Source organism: Mercenaria mercenaria, chromosome 1, assembly GCF_021730395.1.
Source record: "Mercenaria mercenaria strain notata chromosome 1, MADL_Memer_1, whole genome shotgun sequence".
In the NCBI taxonomy this organism is placed as follows: domain Eukaryota; kingdom Metazoa; phylum Mollusca; class Bivalvia; order Venerida; family Veneridae; genus Mercenaria; species Mercenaria mercenaria.
In genome coordinates this window covers 93,531,222-93,555,672 of record NC_069361.1, presented here as the reverse complement: position 1 = coordinate 93,555,672, position 24,451 = coordinate 93,531,222, and the positions used below count along the sequence as shown (strand labels likewise).

The 24,451-nt window shown below is 37.3% G+C and overlaps 1 protein-coding gene across 1 annotated transcript in view; it reads right to left on the bottom strand.

Moving 5' to 3' along the window:
• The window catches only part of LOC123530115 (uncharacterized), a 379,601-nt gene that overhangs the window by 221,661 nt on the left and 133,489 nt on the right, over positions 1-24,451 (bottom strand). Inside the window, exon 6 of the mRNA XM_053517535.1 lies at positions 2,330-2,389. Within this exon, the coding sequence (XP_053373510.1) occupies positions 2,330-2,389 (60 nt within the window). The remainder of the gene's footprint in view (positions 1-2,329; positions 2,390-24,451) is intronic.

Here is a 24,451-nt window from a genome sequence, read left to right as displayed (position 1 = left end):
CAGATCCATTCAGTAATAACAGAGATAGAGTGAAAGTACATAAAACTTTAACCTAAAATTCTAAGTAAAAAGGGGAATAATTCATGAAAAATTATGCCAGAGTTATGCATCTTGTGTCATATGATGTGGGTGATGATGCTGAACAACTATTTTAAGTCTGAATCAAATCCATTCAGTAATAACAGAGGTAGAGTGAAAGTGCACCTAAACTTTAACCCGATTGTGTGTTTGTGTGTTCGGATTTAACGTCTTTTTCAGTCATATAAATGACGGTGTCTACTTGTAGCAGTGAGCACAATGCCCAACTTTATAGTGCTGCCTCACTGGAATATCACGCCGTAGACACGTGGCATGATACCCCACCCAGTCACATTATACTGACACCGGGCTGACCAGTCCTAGCACTATCCCCTTAATGCTGAGCGCCAAGCGAGGAAGCTGCTAGGTACCATTTTTTACGTCTTTGGTATGACGCGGCCGGGGATCAAACCCACGACCTCCCGCACTCGAAGCGGATGCTCTACCACTAGGCTACCGAGGCGGAACAAAAAAAACTTTAACCTGAAATTCTAAGTAAAAAGGGGGAATAATTCATGAAAAAATGGTGCCAGAGTTATGTACCTTGTGTCATACAATGTGGGTGATGATGCTGAACAACATTTTTAAGTTTGAATCAAATCCATTCAGTAATAACAGAGATAGAGTGAAAGTGCATCAAAACTTTAACCTGAAAATCTAAGTGAAAAGTGGGGATAATTCATGAAATATTGGTGCCAGAGTTATGGCCCTTATGTCAGATGATGTGGATGATGATGAGGAATAAGTATTTCAAGTTTGAATCAAATCCATCAAGTAATTACAGAAATAAGTTGAAAAAAGAGAAAGTGTAAAAAAAACTTTAACCAAGGTGGGGACGCAGAAAGAAGCCGACGCCGAGGCGTGTAGGATAGCTCTCCTTATACTTTGTATAGTCGAGCTAAAAATGACCTTGATCATCTGACCTTGCTTCTGATCAGATTTGGTGAACATCCTTTTATCAGTTCATATAGGGCCAAGGGAAATGATTATAAGGATGCTACAGACAAAGTTTGTTGAAGATCCATCAAGAGGTATATGAGAAGAAGTCATTTAAAGGTATTTCTATTTTCAGGTCTAGCTGCCCCTAAAAATGGGCCCCCATTTGAACAAAATTAGAAAAAGACCTTATAATGATGTACCAACCAAGTCTGACTAAGATCCATCTAACAGTTCACGGTAAGAAGTCACTTAAAACTATTTCTAATTTTAGCTCTGGTAGCCCTTAAAATGGGCTAAATGCATCCTGTTTGAACAAATTTGGCATAAGAGCTTAAAATGATGCTACAGACTAAGTTTGATGAAAATCCAACGATCAGAACAAAAGAAGTCATTTAAATGTGTTTCTATTTTCAGCTCTAGTGGCCCCTTATAGTCTATATTCACCATTTGTATCATTTTAGGAGAGGACCTAAAATTATAATGATGCTACAGACCAAGTTTGACAAAGATCCATTAAGCAGTTCATTAGAAGAAATCAAAGTGTATTCTGTTTAGCTCTAGAGCTGCTAAAAGGGGCTAAGCACCCCATTCGATCCAAGTTTGGAGATTTGAAGTTTGATGACAATGAATCCAACAGTTCATAAGAATAAGTCATTTAACGGTATTTCTATTTTTAGCTCTGGCCAAGCTAAACCATTTGAATACACATAGTAGAGTGCCATGCCAGCATGCTACTGACAATCTGAACAAAACAGGGAGACGCTCCAAACAAAGTTTGATGAAGATGCATCAAGCAATTCATGAGAAGAAGTTGTTTAAAAAAGTTTCTATTTCTAGCTGTAGCAGCCCCTAAAGTAGCAAAAGTGAACCATTTGAATATACTTGGTAGAGAACCATGCCAGGATGCTACTGACCAGGTTTGATGTCATTCTTACCAGTGGTTTAAGAGGAGATGTTTTAGTAAAAGTGTTGATACAGGATGAAGGACAATGGACCATTCACCTATACTAAAAGTTCACCCAAAACAAAGTTCAGGCAATGGGACATAATGGTTTTTAGATAGCCTCACAAACTTAGGGCGTTACAAAATTCCTGTAACTTTTTTTGATAGAAGTGCAACACAAAGGTTTAGATGCAGAATTACACATGCTGACTAACATTCTTAATGTTGGATGGATAAACAGATGGACAAGCTGACAGACAGATGGAGGGCAAAGGCAAATCTATGTGTCTCCCCAATTTTCCTTTTTTGGGGGAAATAGGTAGAATGTGAGCTCAAAAACTGGTGGTAGATATTAATAAAAATACATACCATTTCTTTGTCCTCCTTTACAGCAACAAACTATTCCTACTATACAGAGAATTAGTGCAACTGAAAAAGAAAGAAAAGAAATAATGACAAGCTGAATGCATGGTATATCCTAGTCCAAATCTGTGACTCTAGAAACCTTCCCTGAGGGTCCCTCCACAGAGTCACAAGCAACAGCTATTAATAATTGGCCTAATCAAAGTACTTCAGTCTTTCAGACATAATTTCTAACACAACAAGACCTATCACCAATGGTGATGAATACCCCTGGACAGCAGCTTATTGTCAAAGGAACAGGGGTATTGAAAATACCACAAACTGCTTTGTATATTGTATAGGGAGAAAAACAAAACTGCACAAAAAAATGTTGTGCAAAACTGTATAATATCTCCAAATTTCATTGCTGTAGCTTAAAAGGAAGAAAGTATGTCAGTAGGTCAAAATCAAGGTCACTGAAAGTCAGTTTTGAGATGTGTGTTCAAAACTGTACAAGTTGTCCAAATTTTATGGCAATATCTTAAAAAAGAAGAAAGTAGGTCAGTATGTCAAGGTCATAGTCAAGGGACCTTGTAATCACTAAGGGTTATCAACTAGTTAATATACTTAACAGTACAGTGTTCCCAGAAACACCCAAATGGAGGTTTTTGAACCCCAGAATGGTACTTTGCACCCCCAGTTTAGAAGACAGCTGTTAAATATCTCTTAGTGCAAATTATGAAGTGCAAGAAAAACTCAGTTTTCACTCTTAACTTTAAATGCCAGTGGGAACACTGACACTGAGCATATGAAATATGTTAGAAAATTATTGAAGTTTTTTCCAATGTTACTCTATTCATATCTGAAACACATAAATGGCAATAATTTCATGAAAAATCATTCAAATGGAATGTGCTTCACATATGCATGTCAGGATACTGGTTATATGACCCAGGGAAGTGCCCACGCCTTTAGTATCTTGAACAATGGTTTGGGTCCAATCGCTAAGGTGACTATGTCTTAGACTAGCTGACAAACGAATGTAGAATGTCCTTTGATAAAACGTAGAGCTGGTGAGACCAAATATCTCATATATAGAATTTTCCTCTGGCTACCTTGCCTAAATGATTCGTGTACCAATGATTCGTAAATGATTTCTATTATGAGCTAGACAATTTCATGGATCAGGCAAATCACTAAATGTTTCAAACTAACAATCTTCAATTAAAAATGATTAGCTCAAACTCCTATAGGCTGGAGACTCTATACTTGACTGGTCTTTTTGTTGAAGTTCCCGTTAGACAATGTCTTTGAATCAACAACATACGAGTCCTATCGCATAGATGCTTGGCCTCTGTCCTCTCAAACTCTATATGATTGCCCTGACTCCTGGATGCTCAGCGCCTATATGCTATCATATGTAGCATTCAACTACCATATAGGTATATCCCCAATGCCTTGGCTGTACTTCGCCAATAACGCTGAACCGTCTATAAGCTGGAACTCTCCTACTATCTCAGTAGATTACCAAACTCTGGGTCTCTGTCTCAGCTTCCCGATGCTCAGCCTATATATGCTATCGTCTATAGCATTCAACTACCATTAAGGTAAAACTCCTTTGCCCTGGCCCTATAGCTCGAAACCTTGTTGAAATTCTGCAACTCTTCTTTAGTCTATGAACTTCAAACGTCTTCTTTTTAATAATTTATCCGCCCTGACAGGGTAACTGCAATAGTCTCCTTATCAAGGTACTGGGATAAATTATTAGTTGAATCCTCGATGTGTCTTCTTCGACCGCTGGATACAGAATAAGCTCTCTGTCATCCATCTACCTATTTATACCCCAGCAGACGTGCTATTTTTAGAACTTGTTTCTGATTGGTCCAAATTTAAACATAACGTTTTACAAGGAGTACTTGCTCTATCAAATACCTGGTTCCCTTTAACTTTCGTATATGACATAATGTGTGATGCTGGGATCCAGCTATCAACATAATTACCCCAAATTAGTCAGAAATGACCCAAAGTCTATTATTAACAGCAATTCAACAATAATTATAACAAAGATAGCATGAAAATGGAGTCGAGCACTATCTGTGCTTATGTGTTACGTTAGCAATACATCAAATATACAAATTATTCTGACAATGCACAACTGCACTTATTACCATGTGGCAAATATAGACAGAGAAAGAGCACAGACAATTTTTTTCCATATACATATAAAGAAAAAATTAATAAAGGGCCATAACTTCATGAAACATCATCCAAATGAAACCCGCTTCTTACATGCACAACTATAGGCCTGGTACATGTTCTAATAATAATTACAAGGTTTGATGGAAATCTGGCAGATAATTGCCAAGAAATGGTGTGGACAAATTATTTCCATATATACATAAAAAGAAAAAAATAATAAAACACCATAACTTCGTGAAAAATCATCCGAATGGAACCGACTTTGCAAACACACAACTAGGCTTGGTACTGATAATTACAAGATTTGATGGAAATCTGGCAGATAATTGCTGAGAAATAGCCCACATATTTTTTTTCTCAATATATACATATAAAGATAAAATTAACAAAGGGCTATAACTTCCTGAAAAATAATCTGAATGGAACCCGCTTCACACATGCACAACTAGGTTTGTTACTGATAATAATTACAAGGTTTCATGGAAATCTGGCAAATAAATGCCAAGAAATAGCTTGGACATATACCGTCTACAGACGGACGGACCAACCGACACACTGACGGACAGATGGACGTATGGACCGGAATCCAGTATACATCTACATCTACAACTTTCACCCAACCGTCGATTTCTGACTATCACTGGGCGGCGCTGTCAGAGAAACAGTTGTTAAAGAAATGATATGTTACAAGCAAATTCGATGAATTGGTTTCCCCCGCCGAAAGGGTTTGTGGTGAGGAATGGCAAAAAAATATATCCGGCAAAAGGTTAAGGATGTTAATAAGAAGCAAATAATTTCATTAGTCAAAATCAATTTAACAGAAAACAAATGTTTAACTAAAGAGTACATAATAAATGTATGATACTTTGATCCTGACTAAAGAATTTATTTTGAATGGGATATGCTTACTGTAATAAGCTTAGCTTTTAAAATTAAATGCAGTTAATTGAAATGTGAGCTTGAAGTTTAACTGGAACGAAATATTGTCTTTGAGTGGTTTGGCACCAGGTGTTGCTGTTTAACATGATTGTACAGTTGAACTTAAAAGAACAGATGTCCTTAAGATATCACAATCAAGTAAGATATCTTGAACATAGCTGAGGGCAAGGTTTGTGCAGTCACAACTTAACATGTTGAAGGTTTGAACCTTAAAAAAAAAAAAAAGGAATGGAAATATAGATATATATATTTTTGTAGGGAGTGGGGTGGCGGGGGAACGGGTGAGGAAACAAAATTTCACATGTTGATTATAAATATTGATGGAAAATTAAAAAATGAAAAAAAAAAAAAAAAAAATGGGTGAAGTTGGGGGTTGGGGGCAGAGGATGCTTGATCAGTGGTGGGCATGACTGGGTGGAGGAGCGAGGTGGGAGAATGGTACAACTTGCATGTTGATAAATATTCATGGAAGGTTTGAAAAAAATCTAAAATAAGGAATGATAAAAAGATAAAAAATATATTTATTTTTTTTGGGAGTGGGGGCAGGCAGGGGCGAGGAAGGGGGTGTGACCAAGGCAAGTGGGTGACCAGGTGTGGGTGCGCAACTTCACATGTTTATAGTAAATGTTCATAGAAAAGAATGAAAGAAATTTAATAAAATTTTGCCAATGGTAAGTTTGTTATGTACAAATATGTGGATTTTTAGACAATTAAAGGGCAATAACTCTGAAGTTACAAAAGAAATCCATACGAAATTGTGTGTGCACAACCATATTATGGTGACCTAAATTCTGTTTAAGTTTCATAATTCAAAGTCAAATATATCAAAAGTTATGATGCAGAAATTTCCATATCTATAGATCTATAGTACCCTATATAGTTAACACTAAAAACTTCTAAGGGCCATAACTCTGTTGTTACTTGGGCAATCTGACTGAAACTTGATGGGCCCCATAACCTCATAGTGGCGAACATGTATATGAAGTTTGTTTGAAAAAAAAATCTAAAATAAGGTTTTTTTTTTTTTTTTTGGGGGGGGGGGGGGTAGGGGAAGGGGTGTGATCAAGGTAAGGGGGTGACCAGGTGTGGGTACACAACTTCACATGTTAACAATAAATAATAATGGAAAAGAATGAAAGAAATTTAATGAAATTCTACCAAATGGTAAGTTTGTTATGTACAAAAATGTGGATTTTTATACAATTAAAGGGCAATAACTCTTAATTTACAAATAAATCCGAACGAAATTGTGTGTACACAACCACATTATGGTGATCTAAATTCTGTTTAAGTTTCATAGTTCTAGGTCAAATATATCAAAAGTTATGATGCAGAAATTGCCATATTTATACTACTCTATATAGTTAACACTAGAAACTTCTAAGGGCCATAACTCTGCTGTTACTAGGGCAATCTGACTGAAACTTGACGGGCCGCAAGAACTCATAGTGGTGAACACGTATATGAAGTTTTATATAAATATTCCCAACCATGTTCTAGATATGGCTCCGGATGGACGGAAAGACAGATGGAAGGACGGACGGACGGACAACGCCAAAACTATATCCCTCCGACTTTCGTCGGGGGATAACAATGTTAAAAGAATAAAAGCTAAAAAAGACAGTATGCTACAGTTAAAATGGGACAGAGGCAATAGAATTACATACTGACCACCGCCAGCCTCTCTCTAAAGATACTGAGACTGGGGCTAGATTTAACAAGTTGGTAGGAAGTTCCAGAGTCGGATGGTCCTTGGGAAGTAGGAGTTAGAAAAGTACTGAGTGTGAGACATGGGGATTAAGTAATTTAAGTTTCTAGCAACTGTCTGGGTCCTTATTTTATAAAACATTACTAATGAATTGTGTAACCTTCTATATTGGAGTGTATTCCATTCTAAAGTTTTCAGCATTTGTGTAACACTACTGGTGTAACTGTAGTCGTACATGACGTACCTAGCAGCTGACCTTTGGACATTTTCGACTTTGCTAGTGAGGGTTTTTTGCCAAGGATGCCAGACGCTTGAACAGTACTCAAGTTGAGGGCGGACATAGGTGTTATAGGCAGCAATTTTGACCTTTTTATTGTCAGTTTTAACATTTTGTTGTATGAAGCGAAGAGTGGAAGTTGCTTTGGAAGTGATGTTGTCAATGTGTTTGGACCAGTTTAGATCTTTGGAAATGGTTATGCCTAGGTATTTAGCTGCCTCACAAGTTTTTAACTCTATGTTGTGAAGTTTGTAGGGGTAGACCACAGGATTTTTCTTTCTAAAGATTCTAAGGACTTCACACTTGTCCGGGTTGAACTCCATGGACCATGTCTTCTCCCGGGTTTCTAAGCTAATGAGGTCTTGTTGCAGAGATATACTATCTGCAGACATCCCAACTTTTTCTGAATGCCAAGTGGGAGTTTTTGCTTTCCAAAGTGGGAGATTGAGGTGTTCAAGTGGGAGATTTTATACCGCGGTAATTATGTTCATGATAACGAAGCTTTTAACAAATCTAATGATAATATAAACTTATTTGCCCTTATATTATATCTTAAAAAAATTCTCTTGTCTATATCTTATTATTCATGCATTTTTAATGTTTTGGAACAATAATACATGAAGCCTTCTGTGCAAAATTAAATAGTTATGGCACTTTAAGCACTATGTCTAAATTCAAAACACCACTGAGAATTAAACTTGCACTTTTATTTCTTTTGTTGGAAAGAAGACTCCCCAGGTGAATTTTACATGACAAACGGTGCAGCCGTTAGAGCTGTAAAAACAAAATGTATATAGCTAAAAGAATAAAAGTTCAAGCAATAGAAAATTTACTGTTTGATTCTCATCCCTGTCAACCAGTATTTAAAACCCCTAGCTCAAATACTTTTATTGATTAAAATCCTGTTATCCAAAATTGAATGTCCGGGTATTGTTACACTTTCGTAGACATTTGCCTAAATCTCCAGTTAAAAGGATGTGTTTGACAAATTGTGATGATGCAAAGACAGTTTAACAGCATTTGATAGTAAGTGATATTAAAATTTACCATGACATTTCCTCTTATCAAAATGATTTTAAGAGAAATGTTTTTTAAAACCTAGCAGGTTGACTCGGCGACCATCTACTTTCGATTTCAAAAAGTTACAGAAAAAGGTAAAGCCAGTATAATTTCTAATCTAAATTTGATTGAATTTAATTAAATATCTAATGTCTGGATTTTAATTTCAATTGTGACACATTAATCAACACCTGGCTTTGTTAATCGTGTAATAAACAATAATCAGCAAGGGTAGAATAAGGTGCGAAAATATCCGAAAACTGTTGTTTACAGACTCGTCAGTAGTGATACAGTATCAGACAGGTGCAAAGAAGTGGATTATTTCATAATTTTTGTTTTTTGTTGTTTATGTTGTTTGTTTTTTTTAATCGGGAGATTGAGACTTCTGATCGGGGTGATCGGGTTTTACAACCAGAATCGGGAGAAACCCGATCGGATCGGGAGAGTTGGGATGTCTGTATCTGAAATGGAGTTGATGGTAAGGTATATTATGGTGTCATCTGCAAACATTCTTGCGTTACATTTGACCGAGTCTGGTAAGTCATTGATATATACCAGGAAGAGACAGGGCCCAAGAACAGACCCCTGGGGAACTCCAGACAGTACAGGAAGTTCACTGGAAAAATGACCATCAACAGCGACTTTCTGGGATCGGTTGGACAGGAAAGATTTGACCAATTTGGTAATTTGTGGGTTGACACCAAGGCTTTGTAGTTTATAAATTAGTCTTATGTGATCGACCTTGTCAAACGCCTTGGAAAAGTCCATTACAATAACATCTGTTTGTTGACCCTGTTCAGTGTTATTTTAAAGTTCCTGAGTGAAATTAATGAGCTGGGTCTCACAACTGTGACCTGATCTAAAGCCATGCTGGAACTGGCTAAGTAGCTTATGCTTGTCAAAATAGGTCATAAGATTGGAAACAACAATGTGTTCAAGCAGTTTAGAAGCAATGCAAGTTAGGGAAATTGGGCGATAGTTACTAAGTTTAGACGTGAGACCATTTTTAAATATGGGGGCTACGGTGGCTTTTTTCCAATCACTGGGTACTAGGCCAGATTCGAGAGATAACTGTATATATGGGCAAGTACAGGAGGAATTTCATGGTGGAGTTCTTTTAGGATGCATGGGGATAATTCATCAGGTCCTGAGGCTTTATGTGGGGATAGGCCATGGAGCAGTTTTTCCACACCTTCAGTGGTGACCTGGATCTTATTCATCTTGGAGGCTGGGGATGAGAGGACGTTGGAGCATATATGCTTCAGACTAAGGGGCTGGGGAGGGGAAAAGACAGATTCAAATTGTTTGTTTAAGATAGTAGCCTTTTGGATGGGGTCTGTGTAGGTAAGACCATCTGATTTGAGGGGGGCGATGCCGACATTTTCTTTTTTGTTGTGCTTGATGAAGCTGTAAAATTTTTTGTTTTTACCAGGTTGTGGGTCATGGTCAAATATGATACTTTCCATATATAACCAGTATTGGGCTCTTATTTGCTTCTAGATAGAAGACTTAAGGGATTTGAATCTTTGTTGGCGGGCTGGGGAGGGAGATTTGTGCAGTTTCTGGTACAGTTTATCACGCTTGTGTATAAGCCTGATAATTCTCGGGGTTAGCCATGGCAAGTCGGCACGGGTTTAGACATTTTAGATGGGATGTGTTTTGACAGGGATTCATTAAGGCAGTCCTTGAATGAATTCCACGCTACTACAGGGTCTGAATGGTTTTCGGTGAGAAAGCTAGCATCCAGATACTAGTATCTGGGGGTATGGTAATCATTCAATGGCAAAAAGGAAAGTATTTCTGAACAGCAAATTTATTCTTGTTCTTGTGTAATAGGCTACATTTCATGTTATGAGCACTTAGCATTACCTAAAGAAAGTCACCCACTGACATGCATTATCAGTACCAGATAGTTAATGGTAGGCACACAGTCAGAGGCTAATTCCAAGTGTATTAGCACATTATTAGTTGTATTTTAACAAGAATCCAACATCAAATTACAACATTTGAAAGCAAAAAGATGTTTGGGGGGAGATCTTAATATATTCTCCTATGCTTGTTCATTAATGAACATCCAGGATAAAAGCTATTGCGTTGGACAAATCGAGCATGACTTTACACTGTGCTAAATGCCATAAGTAACAAAAATTAGGTTCATGCATATATTTAATGGCCGTTTTTGTATAGGTTTATACACAAAATATTGATGAACATTTTTATTCACCAGATAAATGTATTACCAACAGCAAATCAAAATCTTTTCATGTCTTATACTGTGGAGCTTACAATTTATGTTCAGATGTGAATCACTAATGATTATGCCTGTTTTTAGACGTGGTAATGTTGAACAAAAAATCAGACTGAAATGAAAATGAGTGATAATTTCACAAGTGTGAACTTAAGGTATATCCATTCAAACAATTTTGTGGCTTGCTTAAAATCAAATATACTTGTTGCTGAAGTTTTGAAACAACCCATTTGCTATATTTTTCACTAAAGTTTCTATTTATGGCAAGCATACTTTGCAATGTATGGCTCTAGCTGTGTTTGCTCTTCTCTGTGCTTCATATCTTATTGCCATCACACAGCCTTACAAATTAGCACATGTTACAGTGGTGTTTTTATTCAGGAGCCCTCCATCATTATTTACAAAAGAAACAGATTAATTTGTAAATGATGATAGTATGGTATTAAAAGTCAATTGCAAAAATTTCAAAAAGGAGCCAACATGTTTGTACTTTAATTTAAAAAGGAACTTCTTTCAACTGCTGGTCTTTGTACAAAACTGAAATTATTTTAGATCTTTTTGTCCTCTATCACAATACCCGACGTTTATAGGAATGCTGATCATTCATTTTTCTGTCTATCCATCCATCTGTCTGTATTTAAAACTGTTTAATGAGTTAAATTTTATCTCCACTCCTTGTTGTCTTAATCTATCTACACTGATTTTGACATTATATATACTATGTTCATTCTATTTTGTTTGTTTTGTAGAGTTGTACTTTAATGATTGGTTACTAAGTTCATATGGTCCAGAATAAAAACACCCCTGAAAGGATACCATTACTAGATGTGAAATTATCATGAACACTAATAAGAAGTTTACAGCATATTGGTTTGAGTGCAACGGCAAGGAACCTCTCATTGTTTGGGCATTATAAAGACCACCCAGAAGTGATAATCTTTACATGGAAGAGCTCTCTAATCAGAGAAGACAGATTCACACCAGCTTTTCTTAAGCCAGTCTGGAGAGCAGGGGATGCCAACCTGCCAGACATAGACTGGAAACAAATGCAATTTGCAGCAACTCATACAGAACTGACATCAACCAGAATCTACTTGACAATACTGCCGACACAAGCTCTGAACAGACTCGATCTTCAATTCAAAACTAGAGGTGAGAACATCTTAGACCTCTTTATCACTTATCACTAAATGCAAACCCATGCCTAGAGTTAGTGATCATGACATGTTATTTGTGGAAGTCCCCACATAGGCACCAAGAAAAAACCTCCACACAGAGATTCCTCTGGAAAAACACAAACACAGACAATATCAAAATCAACATCAAAACCTTTTTATTAAGATTTACAGGGACTCATATGGCGGAAAGTAACATTAACATCTTATGGAACATACTTAAGGCTTTCTGAACTGACATCATAGAATATCAAGTACCATCAAAGATCATAATTCCACTTCCACCAACCATGGACTACAAGGAAGGTGAAACACTTGTCATGTAAAAAGAAGAAAGCCAAACCTAGAGCCAGGAAAAGAAGCCACATACTAGACATGACCCACTACAAGCAACTCTAACAAGAGCTGTCACAGGAGACAGCACACTTGACTATTTTGATGCTGGATAGTGTAAGTGGGAACATCTGAGGAAACCGAAGCCGTCACTTGAGTGTTTAATGACTCCAATTGTGGATGAAGATATAATATAAAAAAAAAACATTAAGTAATAAAAGAGGTAATGATAAAGTGTATCAAAACACTATGTAAGTATAATTCTAAGCAAAAAGGGGGCATAATTCATAAAATATTGGTGCAAGAGTTATGCACCTTGTGTCATATGATGTGGATGCATGATGATGTGGTACTCCAAGTTTGAATCAAATGCATTTCATAATACTTGAGATATAGTGAAAACACATCAAAATTAACCTTAAACTAGAGATGCTTTTGAGAAAAGCTCATGTCTCCCACAACTGCCCCATTGAAAAATGTCTAGTTTCTCTTGATGGCTTTGATGAGTGGACCCCATTGAAAAATGTCTAGTTTCTCTCGATGGCTTTGATGAATGGACCCGATCAGTAATTCAAGGGCCATAATTCTAAAGTGCCTGGGCAGATTTGGCTAGTTATCAAACTTGGCCGAGGTCTTATGGTCAAACACATTTTGTTCAAGTTTGGTGAAGATCAGATGAGAAATGTTCGACTTAGATTGCGGACAAGCTTTGTGACAGACACACACACAGACAGACTGGAGAAAATCTATGTAAAGGGAGCATAATTCATTAACTAGAATGTGTCTGTAGGACACAAGGTGTGCCCCCCACTGGTACATTTGTCACAAATGAGGGGAGATAATTCAAATGATTGCAGTCTTAATGGGGTATATCCTCAAAAAAAAAAATATGAAAAGGATTCATTATTCTATACCATATACTTTTTGAGCTATGAGCATCATAAACAAAAATTCCACTATTTTGGCTATTTCAAAGGCCATAACTCTGTAATAAATGCTAAGATTCTCAAGAAGAATGCCAAGTGTACAAGGTCACATTATAATAAAGACTCAAGCAAGGTTTCATGAATTTACATTAAATACTTTATAAGTGAGGCACATAATTAGGTCAAAATGTGCATTTTTTCACTATTTCAAGGGCCACAACTTTAAAAATAGGGAGCGGACCCAGGTGAAAAACAGGAGGTGCACAAGTTCATATCATGATAAAGACTCGTGCAAGGTTTCCTCAATTTATATCAAATACTTTTTGAGCTAGGCGTGTCACAAGGTGAAAATGTGCATTTTTGACTATTTCAGGGGCCATAACTCTAGAAATAGGGGGAGGACCCAGATGAAAAATAGGAGAGGCGCAAGTTCATATCATGATTAAGACTCATGCAAGGTTTCATGAATCTATATCAAATACTTTATGAGCTAGGCGTGTCACAAGGTGAAAATGTGCATTTTTGACTATTTCAGGGGCCAAAACTCTAAAAATAAGGGGCGGAGCCAGATGAAAAATAGGAGGTGCGCAAGTTCATATCATGATTAAGACTCACGCAAGATTTCATGAATCTATATCAAATACTTTTTGAGCTAGGCGTGTCACAAGGTGAAAATGTGCATTTTTGACTATTTCAGGGGCCATAACTCCCCAAAATAGGGGGCGGAGCCAGAGGAAAAATAGGAGGTGCGCAAGTTCATATCATGATAAAGACTCATGCAAGGTTTCATCAATTCATATCAAATACTTTTTGAGCTAGGCGCGTCACGAACTTCGAATGGACGCACGGATGCATGGACGGATGCACGGACAAGAGCAAATCTATATGCCCCCCCCCCCCCCCCCCCCCACTCATGGGGGGCACAAAAATTGGTGCCAGAGTTTTGCTCTTTGTGTCATATGATGTGGGTGATAAGGTGGAACAACCATTTTAAATTTGAATCATATCCGTTTAGTAAGAACTGAGACAGAGTGAAACATTAACCTGAAATTCTAAGTAAAAAGGGGGGATAATTTATACATTATTGAGTAATATGATGTGTGTGATGATGTTGAACAACTATTTTAAGTTTGAATCAAATCTGTTTAGGAATAACTGAAATAGAGTGTGTCAAAACTTTAACCTGAAATTCTAAGTAAAAAGGGGGAAAAATTCATTGAATATTGGTGCCAGAGTTATGGGCCTTGTGTCATATGATGTGGGAGATGATATTGAACAAATAGATTCAGTTTGAATCAAATCCATTTAGGAATAACTGAGATAAAGTGGAACTACATCAAACCTTTAACCTGAAATTCTAAGTAAAAAGAGGGGATAATTCATAAAATATAGGTGCAAGAGTTATGACCCTTCTGCCAAATGATGTGGTTGATGGTGAGGAACAACTATTTTGAAGGAAATCCATCAAGTAATAAGAAAGATAAATAGAAAGTGCATCAAAACTTTTAATCAAAGAGCAGACGGGGAAGGATGGTGACGATGACGTCGGGTCGAGTAGGATAGCTCTCCATACTTCTTTTAGTCAAGCTAAATAGGCCATTTAACAGGAAACAAAAGGACATATAACAACTACATTAATGATATGGTCTCACAGACAAGAACCCAAAGAAACACTGCACCTTCATCAAATGTAAGAGATTTGAGAGCAGGGGTGTGTTCCTACTGAAGGACATATTTTCGAATTGAGAACCAAAGCACATTGCTTCCTTCTTGAATTATCACTTCACTAATATCTTCACCAAAGCACCATACTGCCATAGTATCAATGTCTAAATTTGTTTTTGTTCTGTGTTTAATGCTGTTTTTCAACAGTATTTCAGTTATGCAATGGCGGGAGTTTACCTAACCTAATCACACGAATCAGAGGTTGGGGACGAATGATTTCAGACACAATGTCTTTTTTCAAAACGTCACAGAGGACATATGCCTCATCAGGGGATTAAACTTAAGATGCCGCAATCTGTAGATCTGCGCTCTCCCTACCGAGCTCACTAAAGCGGGTGGGCTACCCATGTCTGGAAATCCATCACCTCAGATGAATGCAGCCAAAGTTTGCAACTCAGGCACTTTAAAGCTTCTGAAGGATCTCAACCCATCCAAGGTTCAAGGACCAGTTAGCATACCTTCACACTCTCTCAAGGTATTTGCCAAAGAGATTTCCGCGAGCAGCACACCAGCCCTGAACAATGTAAAAATCCAGCTGCAAGTTAATTCTATAAGACTCATGATTCTGGTCTCTGTGATGACCATTTCTGTAATTTCCACAACTATTTCTGTTTTGACCGCCTTGGGATCTGTTTTTTTCTACTATCAAGAACACTGTCAAATCAATATCCCAAACTACTGAATGATGTTCTTGACTTTCAGAACCACAATCAATCCTTTCAACATTTCGTCTGTTGTTTGAATTATGTTGAGTACTTACCAGGTCCCAGAAAAGTCACAAATTAGCTATATAGCTAAATCTAGCTATATATAGCTAGAAGTAGCTATAAAACCAATACCAATAATGCAAAATATGTCAAAATAAGATGCAAAATGGTCATATTCACGTCCAAAAGGTCTATAAGATGAAAGACAGTAACACAAAACCAAGATCTTCGTAGTCACATTTTCAATTACTGAGGCAGTATTTTGCGATAAATCATCACTGAATTTTTCACTCGTGATAATCATCGTAGTATAAGACAATTTTATAAATGACTAATCGCAGAAATTCGCAACATGTATTGAAACTGAAACTGCATAGATCTCCATTCTTTGTGTTTGTCTTTTGTCTCATAAACCACTTGAATAGGATAATAACTATTTTATATTTGATATTCACATATTTTGAACAATTGTTATTGGTTTTATAGCTATTTCTAGCTATATATAGCTAGATTTAGCTATATAGCTATTTTGTGGCTTTTCTGGGACCTGCTTACAACAAGTGACCGCTTCACAGTAAGATCACGCTATTAAGAGCACTTAAAACCATTTCAAAGTTGTAAGCCACAACATATTCAGTATATGATTGATCATTATGATAAACACTTGACGCCAATGGGACTTTTAAAACAGCCTTTTTAGACATTACTTTTTTTTATGTCTAACGCACTGTAACTACCACAATCGGAACTTTTTTCGCACAAGAAATACCAGTTATTTTCAAATCATAAAGTATGAGGTATGAAAGTGTTAACTTTATATGAGACGTTCTTATTGTTGTGCTCAGGAGAATATTTAATTAAGTGCTGCAAAATGTAGAGGTACAAATCCAGCAATAGATTCAACTAGCTTTAAGCACTTCAAGCTCAGATACAATGTCTGTTTTTAAAACATCTTTAAAGATTCCAGTTTATGTTCATCATAGCAGGTCACAGATGCATTCCATTTTCTTCAACTACATACAGGTGTATGAACACATGTATTTTTTGTTGGGTGCTCATTATTGCATCCACGTAAGCTTCTGCCTCATTCCAATTGTCACTGAAGTTACCAGAGTCCATAAAATTCTCAGCAATAACTGACAGTTTATACCAATGGAAACAATTACAATAATCACTATAGATGGTTGATGCTGTAATGCTAAGCAATACTGATCAGTCTGATTTATGTCTCTCTATAGGATCATTTAAGGTAACTTCTGTAACAACTGATAATGAAGTTATAGTTCATATATGGTATTTCTTACCATTGTTAAATATATAATTCATATGCTTTAAGTTTGTTTGATAAAGATATTGTGCAAACTATTAAACAGCGCTTTGTCTGCAACCGCTTGTTGCTGAGTGCCAGCTTTTTACAAACTAGAGGGCCAAGATGGCCCTTGGTCGCTCACCTGACTAACATACAGTAACAGTGAAAACATGTCTTACCTAGTGATTTCATTGAGACAAATATTCAGACCAATTTTCATTAAGATTGGACCAAAAAATCATTAAGATTGGACCAAAAAACGTGGCCTCTTGAGTGTAAACAAGTTCACTCTTTGATTTGAGCTGATGGCTTAGTTTTTGACCCTACATGACCCAGATGAAAATTCATAATTACGTTATTTCATGCACACAAACATAATAAAAAATAATAATTCTGACTAAGTTTCATGCATATCAAACGAACAAGAGTGTTAATAAGCTTTTCCTTTGATCTGACCAGGTGACCTAGTTTTAGAAACCATATGATCCAGTTCCGAACTTGCCTAGAAATCATCAAGATAAACATTCTGACCAAATTTCATGGCGATAGGATCATAAAAGTGGCCTCTGGGTTGTTAACAAGCTTTTCCTTTGATTTGACCAGATGACCTGGTTTTTGACCCGACATGACCCAGACCTAGAGATCATCAAAATAATCATTCTGTGCAAGGTTTATCAAATCAAAGAATAAATGAAACCTCTATATGGCTGAAAGGGTCAAAATAGAAAATTTCCCCCTTTCAGGGGCAGTAACTCTAGAACCCATAATGAAATCTAGCTGGTTTTTGAAAGGAACTGAGATCTTATTGTGACTTAAGTTGTGTGTGAAAGTAGTTAAAATCAAGTATAAAATGTCACTTCTATTGTGTTCACAAGGTAAAAACTAACAAATGTTGGCACTTTCAGCACTGTGTATAGACTCTCTGTATGCCCAAACGGAAGTCTGCAAAAACTAGGCGTTCACTTTCGTTTTTCAAATTTTTGGAAGCTCTCCGTGTAAGTATTTTTATGATTTTCTCTGGTTATTTGAAATAAATATTCTTGTTGGATATATTTTCAGTGTATGATAAATGTCTCTGCAGCACACAGTCGTTAAACAGACATTAATGCTTGAAATTAAAATGTATTATCACCAAAAACACTGATGGTCAAAGCAAAAGACAAAGCATTCAGGCTAAAAATTCACATTATATTGGAATTGCGAAGGAAGTTGGTTATCATAGAACAAAGTCAACACATTAATTGAAATACAAGAATGAAATGAAGTTTTGAATAGGCGTACACTTTTTCATCTAAGCGTACAGTCCGGATTTTAAAAATTGCGATTACTCGGCCAGTAATGTATCAAATAGTGGAACAGTGTAATCGGCATACATGTCACAGAAAAACACGCTTTCCTGAAAACGTATTTGTTACCAGAGAGCCATGCTAGTATTTATCGGTGAGTAAGATATCAATTCTTTGCAAAAGCTCAAGATACATGTATTTCAAAGAACTGACAGTTTCATTACAAAATCGAACAAATATCAACACAGGAAGAGTAGAATAGCTAGACTATACTTGGAATAGTCAAGCTAAAATAGTGAATTTTATCAGGCGTGTCTGGTATCTACGTAAACAGTAGCTCCTAGACAATACCTAAATTAAAAACAAGAGGGCCATGATGGCCCTATATATCGCTCACCAGAGTTGATCTGGCCTACTGGCCTAGTTTTTTACCCCCACATGAGCCAGTTTCGAATTTAATCTAGAGATCATCACGACAAACATTCTGACCAAGTTTCATAAAGATCGAGTCAAAACTGTAGCCTTTAGAGTATTCACAAACTTTCCCTTTGATTTGACCATGTGACCTTGTTTTTGACCAAACATGATCCAGTTTCAAACTTGACCTAGAGATCATCAAGACAAACATTCTGACCAAATTTCATAAAGAATGGGTAACAACTGTGGCCTCTAGAGTGTTCACAAGCTTTTTCTTTGATAGGACTGGGTGACCTAGTTTTGGACCCCACATGACCCAGTTTTAAACTCCACCTAGAGATCATCAAGACAAACATTCTAAGTTTCAAAAAGATTGGGTCACAAATGTGGCCTCGAGTATTCACAAGCTTTTCCTTTGATCTGGCCTACTGACATACTTTTTGACCCAACATGACCCAGTTTCGATTTGACCTAAAGATCATTAAGGCAAACATTCTGACCAAGTCTCATAAAGATTCCTTTGATCTGACCTACTGACCAAGCTTTTGACCCCAAATGACCCAAATTATAACTTAACATACAGATCATCAAGATAAACATTCTGACCATGTTTAATAAAGATTGGGTCACAAATGTGGCCTCTAGAGTGTTCACAAGCTTTTCCTTTGATCTGGCCTACTGACCTACTTTTTGACCCCAGATGATCAAGTTTTGAAGTTGACCTAGAGATCATCAAGACTAACATTCTGACTAAGTTTCATAAAGATTGGGTCAAAAATGTGGCCTCTATAGTGTTCACAAGCTTTTCTTTTGATCTGGCCTACTGACCTAGTTTTTGACCCCACATGACCCAGTTTACAACTTAACACACAGATCATCAAGATAAACAATCTGACCAAGTTTCATAAAGATTGGGTCACAAATGTGACCTCTAGAGTGTTCACAAGCTTTTCCTTTGATCTGGCCTACTGACCTAGTTTTTAACTCCACCTGACCCAGTTTCGGACTTGATCTAGAGATCATCAAGATAAACATTCTGACCAAGTTTCATTAAGATTGGGTCACAAATGTGGCCTCTAGAGTGTTCACAAGCTTTTCCTTCGATCTTGCCTACTGACCTAGTTTTTGACCCAACATTATCCTGTTTCAAACATGACCTAGAGATCATCTAGGCAAACATCCTGACCAAGTTTCATAAATATTGGGTCACAAGTGTGACCTCTAGTGTTCACAAGCTTTTCCTTTGATCTGGCCCACTGGCCGAGTTTTTGACCCAACATTACCCAGTTTCAAACATGACCTAGAGATCATCTAGGCAAACATCCTGACCAAGCTTCATAAAGATTGGGTTACAAATGTGGCCTCTGGCCTCTAGTGTTCACAAGCTTTTCCTTTGATCTGGCCTACTGACCTAGTTTTTGACCCCACATGACCCAGTTTACAACTTAACATAGAGATCATCAAGATAAACATTCTGACCATGTTTCATAAAGGTTGGATCACAAATGTGGCCTCTAGAGTGTTCACAAGCTTTTCTTTTGATCTGGCCTACTGACCTAGTTTTTGACCCAACATAACCCAAATTTAAACTTGACCTAAAGATCATCAAGACAAACATTCTGACCAAATTTCATAAAGATTGAGTCAAAACATTGGCATCTGAAGTGTTCACAAGCTTTTCATTTGATCTGGCCTACTGACGTAGTTTTTGACACAACATGACCCAGTTTCGAACTTGACCTAGAGATCATCATGACAAACATTCTGACCAAGTTTCATTAAGATTTGATCACAAATGTGGCCTCTAGTTTCACAAGCTTTTCCTTTGATCTGGCCTACTGACTTAGCTTTTGACCTAAAATGACCCAGTTTCAAACTTGACCTAGAGATCATCAAGACAAACATTCTGACCAAGTTTCATTAAGATTGGGCCATAAATGTGGCCTCTAGTGTTCACAAGCTTTTCCTTTGATCTGGCCTACTTTACCCAACATGAACCAGTTTCGAACTTGACCTAGAGATCATCAAGACTAACATTCTGACCAAGTTTCACAAAGATTGGGCCACAAATGTGGCCTCTAGAGTGTTCACAAGGCAAATGTTGACGGACGACGCATGATGGACGCCAGACGCTGGACAATGACCGGTCACAATAGCTCACCTTGAGCACTTTGTGCTCTGGTGAGCTAAAACACACTTACTTTATGCGATATTAACGAAATAAACAAAACTAGAATGTGTCTGTAGGACACAGGGTGTGCCCCCCAGTGGTACATTTGTCACAAATAAGGGGAAATAATTCAAATGTTTGCATTCTTAATTGGGTATAGCCTCAAAAAAAAAATTATGAAAAGGATTCTTTATTAAATACCATATACTTTTTGAGCTATGAGCATCATGAACAAAAAATCCACTATTCTGGCTATTTCAAGGGCCATAACTCGGTAATAAACACTAAGATTCTCAAGAAGAATGCCAAGTGTGCAAGGTCACATTATGATAAATACTCAAGCAAGGTTTCATAAATTTACACTAAATATTTTTTGAGTTAGGCACATAATTTGGTGAAAATGTGCATTATTTTACTATTTCAGGGGCCATAACTTAAAAAAAAGGGAGAGAAGGCAGCAAATAAATAAGAGGTGTGCAAGTTCATATCATGATAAAGACTCATGTAAGTTTTCATCCATTTATATCATATACTTTTTGAGCTAGGTGCGTCACAAGGTGAAAATGTGCATTTTTGACTATTTCAGGGGCCATAACTCTGAAAATAGGGGGCGGAGGCAGATAAAAAATAGGAGGTGCACAAGTTTATATCATAATAAAGAGTCATGCAAGGTTTAATCAATTTATATGTAATTCTTTTTGAGTTAGGCACATCACAAGGTGAAAATGTGCATTTTTTACTATTTCAGGGGCCATAACTCTCTATATAGGGGGCAGACCCAGATGAAAGATAGGTGCGCAAGTTCATATCATGATTAAGACTCATGCAAGGTTTCATAAATTTATATCAAATACTTTTTGAGCTTGGCGTGTCACAAGGTGAAAATGTGCACTTTTGACTATTTCAGGGGCCATAACTCTAAAAATAGGGGGCAGAGCCAGACGAAAAATAGGAGGTGCACAAGTTCATATCATGATAAAGACTCCTGCAAGGTTTCATCAATTTATATCAAATACTTTTTCAGCTAGGCGCGTCACGAACTTCGGACAGACGCACGGACTGACGGACGGACAAGAACAAATCTATATGCCCCCACCACTCATGGGGGTGGGGGGGGGGGGGCACAAAAATCCAAGCCATTCGCAACAGCAAAAAATTGTGTTTTGATTTTTGAATGCCTAGTTTTTGGCGACTTCCGTTTGGGCATATGGATAGTCTATACACTGTGTTCAGCGGTTTAAATCAGGGGCTGTAACTCCCGAACCTATGATTGGATCTGACATATTCATCACGGAATCCAAGAATTATTGCTGTTGAAGATATTTTGCAAGTTTGTATCAAATCAAACAATAAACAACGTCTCTATATATAAAACTAGAATGTGCAGGTAGGACACAGGGTGTGCCCCCCACTGGCACATTTGTCACAAATAAGGGGAAACCATTCAAATGTTTGCAGTCTTAATGGGGTATAGCCTCAAAAACAAAATTTATGAAACAGATTCATTATTCTATACCATATACTTTTTGAGCTATGAGCATCACGAACAAAAAATCCACTATTTTGGCTATTTCAAGGGCCATAACTCTGTAATAAATGCTAAAATTCTCAAGAAGAATGCCAAGTGTGCAAGGTCACATTATGATAAATACTCAAGCAAGGTTTCATAAATTTACACTAAATATTTTTTGAGTTAGGCACATAATTTGGTGAAAATGTGCATTATTTTACTATTTCAGGGGCCATAACTTAAAAAAAAGGGAGAGAAGGCAGCAAATAAATAAGAGGTGTGCAAGTTCATATCATGATAAAGACTCATGTAAGTTTTCATCCATTTATATCATATACTTTTTGAGCTAGGCGTGTCACAAGGGGGAAATGTGCATTTTTGGTTATTTCAGGGGCCATAACTCTAGAAATAGAGGGCAGACCCAGATGAAAAATAGGAGATGTGCAGGTTCATACCATGATAAAGACTCATGCAAGGTTTCAAGAATGTATATCAAATACTTTTTGAGCTAGGCGTGTCACAAGGTGAAAATGTGAATTTTTGACTATTTCAGGGGCCATAACTCTAAAATTAGGGGGCAGAGCCAGACGAAAAATAGAAGGTGCGCAAGTTCATATCATGATAAAGTCTCATGCAAGGTTTCATTAATTTATATCAAACACTTTTTGAGCTAGGCGTGTCACGAACTTCAGACGGATGCACGGACACACGGACGGGTGCACACACGGACGGATGCACGGACAAGAGCAAATCTATATGCCCCCACCACTCATGGGGGGGCACAAAAATCCAAGCTATTCGCGTCAGCAAAAAATTGTGTTTTGATTTTTGAATGCCTAGTTTTTGGCGACTTCCATTTGGGCACCAGAGTTGATCTGGCATACTGACCTAGTGTTTGACCCCAAATGACCCAGTTTTGAATTCAACATCAAGACAAACATTCTGACCAAGTTTCATATAGATTGAGTCAGAACTGTTGCCTTTAAGAGTGTTTACAAACTTTTCTTTTGATTTGACCATGTGACCTAGTTTTTAACCCCAAATGACCTAGATCAAAACTGGACCTAGAGATCATCAAGACAAACATTTTGAGTTTCATAAAGATTGAGTCACAACTGTGGCCTCCAGAGTGTTCAGAAGTTTTTCTTTTGATCTGGCCTATTGACCTAGTTTTTGAGCCGACATGACTCAGTTTTGAATTTGACCTAGAAATCATCAGGACAAACATTCTGACCAAGTTTCATAAATATTGGGTCACAACTGTGGCCTTTAGAGTGTACACAAGCTTTTCCTTTGGCCTACTGACCTAGTTTTTAACCCCACATGACCCAGGTTTGAATCTGACCTAGAACTCATCAAAGATTGAGTCAAAATTGTGCCCTCCAGAGTGTTCACAAGCTTTTCCTTTGATCTGGCCTACTGACCTAGTTTTTGACCCAACATGACCCAGATTCAAACTTGACCTAGAGATTACAAGGCTAACATTCTGACATAGTTTCATAAAGATTGAGTCACAACTGTGGCCTCTAGATAGTTAACAAGCTTTTCCTTTGATTTGACTGGGTGACCTAGTTTTTGACCCCGAATGACCCAGATTTAAACTTGACTTATAGATAATCAAGAAAAACATACTGACTAATTCTAATGAGTTTTAAAACTTGAAATGTGGTCTCTAGGAGTGTTGACAAGATTTTCCTTTGATCTAGCCTACTGACCTAGTTTTTGATCCAACATGACCTAGTCTCAATCCTGACCTAAAGCTCACCAAGACAAACATTCTGACCAAGTTTCATAAAGATTGGGTCATAAATGTTACTTCTAGGGTGTTCACAAGCTTTTCCTTTGATCTAGCCTACTGACCTAGTTTTTGACCCCATATGACCCACTTTCGAACTTGTCCTAGAGATCATCAAGACAAACATTCTGACCAAGTTTCATAAAGATTGGGTCACAAATGTGGCCTTCAGAGTGTTTACAAGCTTTTCTTTTGATATGCCATACTGACCTAGTTTTTGATCCACCATGACCCAGTCTCAATCTTGACCTAGATCACCAAGACTAACATACTAACCAAGTTTCATAAAGACTGGGTCACAAATGTGGCCTCTAGAGTGTTCACAAGCTTTTCCTTTGATCTGGCCTACTGACCTAGTTTTTCACC